This window comes from Anomaloglossus baeobatrachus, chromosome 8 (genome assembly GCF_048569485.1).
Source record: "Anomaloglossus baeobatrachus isolate aAnoBae1 chromosome 8, aAnoBae1.hap1, whole genome shotgun sequence".
NCBI lineage: Eukaryota > Metazoa > Chordata > Amphibia > Anura > Aromobatidae > Anomaloglossus > Anomaloglossus baeobatrachus.
The window spans coordinates 252791057-252800594 of NC_134360.1; the positions used below are offsets into that span (position 1 = coordinate 252791057).

The 9538-nt window shown below is 55.1% G+C and overlaps 1 protein-coding gene across 1 annotated transcript in view; it reads right to left on the reverse strand.

Moving 5' to 3' along the window:
• The window catches only part of LOC142249007 (cytosolic carboxypeptidase 6-like), a 2064630-nt gene extending 2062230 nt beyond the window's left edge, over positions 1–2400 (reverse strand). The window contains exon 1 of the mRNA XM_075320539.1: positions 2317–2400. Within this exon, the coding sequence (XP_075176654.1) occupies positions 2317–2359 (43 nt within the window). The 5' untranslated portion in view covers positions 2360–2400. The remainder of the gene's footprint in view (positions 1–2316) is intronic.
• Between the last annotated feature and the right edge of the window lie 7138 nt (positions 2401–9538).

Here is a 9538-nt window from a genome sequence, read left to right on the forward strand (position 1 = left end):
CTGCACAGGGGGTATGAGGGGCCCGGAGGCCTCTGTGGTGTCACTGCACAGGGTGTATGAGGGGCCTGGAGGTCTCTGTGGTGTCAAAGCACAGGGGGTGTGGAGGGGCCCGGAGGCCTCTGTGGTGTCACTGCACAGGGGGTATGAGGGGCCCGGAGGCCTCTGTGGTGTCACTGCACAGGGGGTATGAGGGGCCTGGAGGCCTCTGTGGTGTCACTGCACAGGGGGTATGAGGGGCCTGGAGGCCTCTGTGGTGTCACTGCACAGGGTGTATGAGGGGCCTGGAGGCCTCTGTGGTGTCACTGCACAGGGGGTATGAGGGGTCTGGAGGCCTCTGTGGTGTCACTGCACAGGGTGTATGAGGGGCCTGGAGGTCTCTGTGGTGTCACTGCACAGGGGGTATGAGGGGTCCAGAGGTCTCTGTGGTGTCACTGCACAGGGGGTATGAGGGGCCTGGAGGCCTCTGTGGTGTCACTGCACAGGGTGTATGAGGGGCCCGGAGGCCTCTGTGGTGTCACTGCACAGGGTGTATGAGGGGCCCGGAGGCCTCTGTGGTGTCACTGCACAGGGGGTATGAGGGGCCTGGAGGCCTCTGTGGTGTCACTGCACAGGGGGTATGAGGGGCCCGGAGGCCTCTGTGGTGTCACTGCACAGGGTGTATGAGGGGCCTGGAGGTCTCTGTGGTGTCACTGCACAGGGGGTATGAGGGGTCCGGAGGTCTCTGTGGTGTCACTGCACAGGGGGTATGAGGGGCCTGGAGGCCTCTGTGGTGTCACTGCACAGGGTGTATGAGGGGCCCGGAGGCCTCTGTGGTGTCACTGCACAGGGTGTATGAGGGGCCCGGAGGCCTCTGTGGTGTCACTGCACAGGGTGTATGAGGGGCCCGGAGGCCTCTGTGGTGTCACTGCACAGGGGGTATGAGGGGCCTGGAGGCCTCTGTGGTGTCACTGCACAGGGGGTATGAGGGGTCTGGAGGCCTCTGTGGTGTCACTGCACAGGGTGTATGAGGGGCCTGGAGGCCTCTGTGGTGTCACTGCACAGGGGGTATGAGGGGTCCGGAGGTCTCTGTGGTGTCACTGCACAGGGGGTATGAGGGGCCTGGAGGTCTCTGTGGTGTCACTGCACAGGGTGTATGAGGGGCCTGGAGGCCTCTGTGGTGTCACTGCACAGGGTGTATGAGGGGCCCGGAGGTCTCTGTGGTGTCACTGCACAGGGGGTGTGGAGGGGCCTGGAGGCCTCTGTGGTGTCACTGCACAGGGTGTATGAGGGGCCTGGAGGTCTCTGTGGTGTCACTGCACAGGGTGTATGAGGGGCCCGGAGGCCTCTGTGGTGTCACTGCACAGGGTGTATGAGGGGCCTGGAGGCCTCTGTGGTGTCACTGCACAGGGTGTATGAGGGGCCCGGAGGCCTCTGTGGTGTTACTGCACAGGGTGTATGAGGGGCCCGGAGGCCTCTGTGGTGTCACTGCACAGGGGGTGTGAGGGGCCTGGAGGCCTCTGTGGTGTCACTGCACAGGGGGTATGAGGGGCCCGGAGGCCTCTGTGGTGTCACTGCACAGGGTGTATGAGGGGCCCGGAGGCCTCTGTGGTGTCACTGCACAGGGGGTATGAGGGGCCCGGAGGCCTCTGTGGTGTCACTGCACAGGGGGTATGAGGGGCCTGGAGGTCTCTGTGGTGTCACTGCACAGGGGGTATGAGGGGCCTGGAGGTCTCTGTGGTGTCACTGCACAGGGTGTATGAGGGGCCTGGAGGTCTCTGTGGTGTCACTGCACAGGGGGTATGAGGGGCCTGGAGGTCTCTGCGGTGTCACTGCACAGGGGGTATGAGGGGCCTGGAGGCCTCTGTGGTGTCTCTGCACAGGGGGTATGAGGGGCCTGGAGGTCTCTGTGGTGTCACAGCACAGGGGGTATGAGGGGCCTGGAGGTCTCTGTGGTGTCACTGCACAGGGGGTATGAGGGGCCCGGAGGCCTCTGTGGTGTCACTGCACAGGGGGTATGAGGGGCCCGGAGGCCTCTGTGGTGTCACTGCACAGGGGGTATGAGGGGCCTGGAGGCCTCTGTGGTGTCACTGCACAGGGGGTATGAGGGGCCTGGAGGTCTCTGTGGTGTCACTGCACAGGGGGTGTGGAGGGGCCCTATCACCTCTTTGCACTGGGGCCCAATGCACCTGTTCACTGTTATGTCTTCTCTCCAGTCCCTATGAAGGGTTACATAAATCCATGCCCTCATACACGGCCGTGCACCGGCGCTCCCCGCCTCCCCCCGCCCCGGCCACACAATCATTACGTCACAGAAACCCAAAACAAACAACAACAGACCCGTCTCTGTGCTTCCGCTGCTCTCCGCCATGTTTGTTGTCATCCGCTGCCACAGCCAGGAGACGCCGTTCTACTGTCGCTATGGTAACTGGGACGTTACCCTCCGCATCATTGGTGATTGACGTTCGACGTCACTGGAGGGCGTGGCCAGCGGGCGCTGTCTGAGGTGCTGGAGACGCTGCGCGCGAGCCACGAGGACAGGTCACGTGACTATGATGTGACGTCAGTGCAGGGCGGGGCTGACTGTGAGCACTGTCCAGGGTGCTGCAGATGCAGGCGCAGATACAGGCGCAGATACAGGCGCAGATACAGGCGCAGATGCAGGCGCAGATACAGCCGCAGATACAGCCGCAGATACAGGCGCAGCTGTGCCTGGACTACAAGTCTCAGCAGAGACGCTTTCATTGCGCAACTAAAAGCCCCCATTTCTGTAGTGTTTAACCCCTTAGCACTAAAGCCATTTTTGTCCTTGAAGGGGTTGTTCACTTTCCTGTCACTGAGTGTTGGTCCCCAGGAGTCTCAGTCACCAGCTTAATGCACCTAAGTTACCTATCGGCTCCCAGTGTATACGGATGTGTACTGTGGGGTGTATTGGACCATTTATAGCCCTGGCGCTGCTGCGTATGTGACGCCCTGGACTAGTCAGGTCGTCACAGGGTTCTGCACGCTCTTTCCCTCCCCGTGGAGGTCTCAACCCCTCATGGTTCTGGGTCTCCATCCTGCAGTGCTGCCTCCATCAGCATCCACAAATCCTAAATACACCTTGCACCACACCTGTCAGGCACACCAGTGGGCTGCTTGAGCAGGAATAGGGCCGCCCTTCTAGGGGTCAGGCAGGGAGGTGGGAGGTGTCAAGTCAGTGGTAGCCCTCGAGCTGTGAGGAGCTCTGAGGAAGCTGGGAGTCAGAGCTCTCAGGGGAGAAGCAGCCTAGGTTGCAGACGGTGGTCTGGACCAAGAGGAGTCGGACCCCCGGTCACAGGGGATTGAGGTTAGGTGCCTGGAACCCGTCAAGGAGGACGGTCAGCAGCCTGGTCCTATCACTGGTCCGGGTCCGAAGGCACGTCTGGGTACACGGACCCTAGGTCAGGGAGTAGCTTCAGGCGACCCGTCAATTAACCTGCGGAGGACAGGGCCTTTATGGACCGTTCCCTCTAAGCTTAGAGATCGGGGGCACACTAGCGCAATGAGGGGGATAGGGTTTTCCTAGCAAGCAGCCCGCTGAAATCCCAAGCGTGAGCCCCTGAGAGCAGGCGCCTTCACTTAGCCACAGTGGGGAGCGGGGCTCGGAAAAGCTCCAAGCTACCGGACCACAACGGACACTCTAAATCTAGTGCCATGAGGCAGGTTACGGACCGCCAGGCAGTGCTGCAGGGAACGGGACCCAGACGAGCTCCCCTCGAGAGGCAACGGCACCCAGAGACTTGGTTTACCCTGTTGTCAGCGTCTGCTTCATTGCTGAGTGAGTACCCGACTGACCCCTGCCCTGCGTCCCCGCATCACTATCCAGAGTCCTGGGGTCTGTCCCTACCTGTGGAGGGTAACGTCATCTTGCTGCCCCACTCCATCACCCCGGGTGCTCCCAACGTCAGTGGCGGTACACCCAATTACCGTACACCACAGGTGGTGTCACGAACTATACCAATACCCTGTAAATACCCCCTATTCCATTTCAGTGTGGCCCCTAGCCCCCGTGTCCGGAGACCCTCGAGCCACGAGTAATCACCACCCCTGGATCCGAGCCGTTCGATCCGCTGCAGGGGCTGCACACATATATTGGGGAGCACGGAGGCTCAGACACTGAGGACAACATCTGGCAGGAGTTTGTATGATCTCTCCGTGTTTCGTGGGTTTCCTCTGAGTTCTCAGGTTTCCTCACACACTCCAATGACATAGAAATAGGGAATAAAGATTGTGAGCCCCGATGGGGACAGTGATGAATACTACTGATGAGCGAGCACGAAAATGCTCAAGTGATCGGCACTTGAATCGAGCAGGTCGTATGCTTGGGCAGCTCAACCACAGTACCGAGTATAATGGAGGTCAAGGGGAAATGTGAGCTGCATTGTTCTGGAAGACGCTATCAGGGGGGCGGGGTGGGGAGGCAGTAAAATGTCTGAAATAGATCAAAACAGCGCTCAAATGGACTGGGGGGGACGCCTGGATTCACCCCTGACTCCCAGATCACTGCTGGGAACAATGCCGTCAGAGTGTTAGGCTGTGCGCACACATTGGGTATTTGTATGTAGAAATTTCTGCACCATTTCTGCATCTCTTGGTAGGAGAAACGCAGCTGCAAATAAGTGTTTTTGCTGCGTTTTCACATGCATTTTTAGCATTTTGGACACCAATAAAGATAGATAATAGATAGAGATACAGTCCTATGAAAAAGTTTGGGCGCCCCTATTAATGTTAACCTTTTTTTCTTTATAACAATTTGGGTTTTTGCTATTTCTGTTTCATATATCTAATAACTGATGGACTGAGTAATATTTTTGGATTGAAATGAGGTTTATTGCACTAACAGAAAATGTGCAATCCGCAGTTAAAATTTAACCGGTGCAAAAGTATGGGCACCCTTATCAATTTCTTGATTTGAACCCTCCTAACTACTTTTTACTGACTTACTAAAGCACTAAATTGGTTTTGTAATCTCATTGAGCTTTGAACTTCCTAGGCAGGTGTATCCAATCATGAGAAAAGGTATTTAAGGTGGCCACTTGCAAGTTGTTCTGCTATTTGAATCTCCTATGAAGAGTGGCATCATGGGCTCCTCAAAACAACTCTCAAATGATCTGAAAACAAAGATTATTCAACATAGTTCAGGGGAAGGAGACAAAAAGTTGTCTCAGAGATTTAAACTGTCAGTTTCCACTGTGAGGAACATAGTAAGGAAATGGAAGAACACAGGTACAGTTCTTGTTAAGCCCAGAAGTGGCAGGCCAAGAAAAATATCAGAAAGGCAGAAAAGAAGAATGGTGAGAACAGTCAAGGACAATCCACAGACCACCTCCAAAGACCTGCAGCATCATCTTGCTGCAGATGGTGTCAATGTGCATCAGTCAACAATACAGCGCACGTTGCACAAGGAGAAGCCGTATGGGAGAGTGATGCGAAAGAAGCCGTTTCTGCAAGCACGCCACAAACAGAGTCACCTGAGGTATGCAAAAGCACATTTGGACAAGCCAGTTACATTTTGGAAGAAGGTCCTGTGGACTGATGAAACAAAGATTGAGTTGTTTGTTCATACAAATAGGCGTTATGCATGGAGGCAAAAAACACGGCATTCCAAGAAAAGCACTTGCTACCCACAGTAAAATTTGGTGGAGGTTCCATCATGCTTTGGGGCTGTGTGGTCAATGCCAGCATTGGGAATCTTGTTAAAGTTGAGGGTCGCATGGATTCAACTCAGTATTGTTGAGGAGAGCCATAAGATTAAATACTTAATTAACCTCTTGACAAGGGATTGTGGGAAATGTTGATTTGCCTTACATAATTCAGGGTTCAGATCATATACATGACACAGATATAAAGATGGCTGCTATTGCCTGTTTCTCCACACCATGCCTGGAATGCAAGGAATGTCCAGATGAAAGAAGTCTCTTCTTGGTCAGTATCAGCAGATTCTTGACAATAATGTGCAAGAATCAGTGACGAAGTTGAAGTTACGCAGGGGATGGATATTTCAGCAAGACAATGATCCAAAACACCGCTCCAAATCTACTCAGGCATTCATGCAGAGGAACAATTACAATGTTCTGGAATGGCCATCCCAGTCCCCAGACCTGAATATCATTGAACATCTGTGGGATGATGTGAAGCGGCTGTCCATGCTCGGCGACCATCAAACTTAACTGAACTGGAATTGTTTTGTAAACAGGAATGGTCAAATCTACCTTCATCCAGGATCCAGGGACTCATTAAAAGCTACAGGAAGCCACTAGAGGCTGTGATTTCTGCAAAAGGAGGATCTACAAAATATTAATGTCACTTTTATGTTGAGGTGCCCATACTTTTGCACCGGTCATATTTTGTTTAAATGTGGATTGCACATTTTCTGTTAGTACAATAAACCTCATTTCAATCCAGAAATATTACTCAGTCCATCAGTTATTAGATATATGAAACTGAAATGGCAAAAACCCAAATTGTTATAAAAATAAAAGGTTAACATTAATAGGGGTGTCCAAACTTTTTCATATGACTGTATATGAAAGATAGATAGATTGATAGAGGTGTGGCTCCCTGGACAAGCCAGGGGCCACAGAGAACAACACGCAAAGAGAAGTCAGCACCATCTGGCAGGGGCTTACGGACCCCGGCAAGGCTAGGAGTCGCCGTGAATTTGCCGAATTCGTTAGTGAAGGGAACCTCCTGGGTTTCCCAGCAGCCAAGTCCCGACAGAAGGCAACAGTCCAACCAAGGGAGGGAGACACCACCACCACCATGGCAACCGTTTCCCAGGGCCAGAGCCTGCAGGCAAAAGGGGCTCCTCCAGCCCATATCCAAGCTGGGGAGCGGGTTACTGGTGGGAACCCATTGGAACCATCTACCGTACATAGGTGCAGGGAAAGGCAGTCACCATCAACCTGCCGGGAGAAACAACACCGCAGCCGTCTGTGGGACCCGTCCATCCAGCTGTGTGTTTTACCGAGAACTGTGTCCTCGTCATTGGCTGAGTGAGTACCACCGTGCCGCACGGCACAGCGCTGCCCCCGCGACCCTGCACCTCACCAGGCCCCGGAACCCGCCTGCCATCCACCCCTACCCGATCACCGGGCCCCGGGACAACCAACCCCCTACCCACGGAGGGGAGAACTAACAACAAAGCTGCTCCCTGTCACCGCTCCCGGGATCGCCGTCCAGAGCAGCGGTGGTGTCACCAACTTCACCACAACCGTGGGTGGCGTCACGGACAATAACCCAATCCCCACCATCCAATCAAACCCCCCTTTTTACTCACGGGCGAGGAACGCCGCTCGAGTCCCCGGGATCCGGCCCACCGCTCGAGCCACCACAGAGCAGCGGCAGCAGCAGCCGGACCCGAGCAGTGGGAGAGCGCAGCGTCCCCTCCTCCGCCCGCAACAACTTGGCGTCACGAACAGGATCCTACCGTTCTACCGACTGGTGGAAGTGCGCCTTGTGTGACCGCCGGAGGTGTCCGGCCAAAAAATTTGTGAAGCCGCCATCTTGGGCGCGAAGAATTCCCGCTCGAGCGTCTCCTCGAGTAGTAGAGGCGCGAAGGCCAAAACCCCGCCCCTGTAGAGGAGGAGACGGAAAGAGACTAAGGGGGATGCGGATGGAAGAATGGCGGCGTCCTTGTATTGGAGCTCGGGAGTGCCCTCTACCGGAGCATCCAAGCTCTGGGGGAACCGAGGAGGAGTAGCCTTTGAAGACTGCGGCCCGGGTGAGCTCCCCGCTGGGACCGCTGCGTGGATGGAGAGGAAGCTGAGCCGGTTCTGCTTGAAGGTGAGGGCGCAGAGCCTGCAGCAGCTGCTGGACTGGAAGGCGGAGATGCGCAGGATGGTTGCCGTAGTGGGGCCCCGTGAGCAAGGGGCCGCTGCGGCCGTGCCGCGTCGCGACCAGTCCACCCAAACCCCAGAACCAGCCCTGATTGCATGGGAGCCGGGGGCCGGTACCGCAGCCGGAGGCCCAGAGAGAATGTCGCTGATGGAGGAGGGGGTTCCGACCACGCTGCCCCCGCCACTGTTCTTAACGGCCGTCAGTGGTTCTGGGCTGAACTGCCTGTGGAAGGAGAACCCGATGAATCGACCGGTCCCCGAGTGGGCCGACCCCCTGCGGTGGTAGCCGCTCCAAAGTCAGCGGAGCCCCGCTGCAAGTTGTCCCCGTTGGGACCACGAAAGTACCGTTTGAAAAAGAGTGATAAATGAATGATACCGTGAAAGTTACCTGATTTGCTGCTGATTTGCACCGGTCGTTGCCGGCAACTGGTCCCCGTTGGGACCCCCTTTACAATTAGGCATAAGGAACTCCTTATGGACAAGCCTGAGAACTTGCAAAGCAACCACAAACTTGTGGCATGTAAATAATGTTGTTGTGGCTTCTACCGTTACCGCCTCCGGAGAGGCAGATTGGAGGAAGGGCCCGCAGTGGAGCAGGCTGGGGCCCATCACCGGGCCCCGGGACAACCAACCCCCTACCCACGGAGGGGAGAACTAACAACAAAGCTGCTCCCTGTCACCGCTCCTGGGATCCCCGTCCAGAGCAGCGGTGGTGTCACCAACTTCACCACAACCGTGGGTGGCGTCACGGACAATAACCCAATCCCCACCATCCAATCAAAATCCCCTTTCACTCACGAGCGAGGAGCGCCGCTCGAGTCCCCGGGATCCGGCCCACCGCTCGAGCCACCACAGAGCAGCAGCAGCAGCCGGACCCGAGCAGTGGGAGAGCGCAGCGTCCCCTCCTCCGCCCGCGACAGAGGGATAGATAGAGGGATAGATAGATAGATAGATAGATAGATAGATAGATAGATAGATAGATAGATAGATAGAGGGATAGATAGATAGATAGAGAGATAGAGGGATAGATAGATAGATAGATAGATAGATAGATAGATAGATAGAGGGATAGATAGATGATAGAGGGATAGATAGATAGATAGAGGGATAGATAGATGATAGAGGGATAGAGGAATAGATGGGTAGGTAGATAGATAGATAGATAGATAATAGATAGATGGATAATAGATAGGTAGGTAGATAGATAGATAGATAGATAGATAGAGAGAGGGATAGATAGATAATAGATAGAGGGATAGATGCTCAGCACTGCTCAGTACTCAATCGAGCATCTAGGTGCTTGGCACGCTCAGTACTTGACCAAGCATTGGGGTGCTCGGCACTGCTCAGTATTGGATCAAGCATCGGGGTTCTCGGCACTGCTCAGTACTCAATCGAGCATAGGGGTGCTTGGCATGCTCAGAACGCGATCAAGCATCGTGGTGCTCAGCACTGCTCAGTATTTGATCGAGCTTCGGGGTGCTCAGCACACTCATTACTCAATAAGGCATCCGTATGCTCGACACACTCAGTACTCAATAAGGCATCGGGGTGCTCGACACACTCATTACTCAATTGAGTACTGTGGGTGCTCGAGCTAAGTGCTCAAGTTTCCTTTCTCTTACCTGCTCTGACACAGCCCACTGCCACCACAGTCCCAATCATCCGAGGCCATAGACATCGCCCGGCTACCTCCGTTCCAC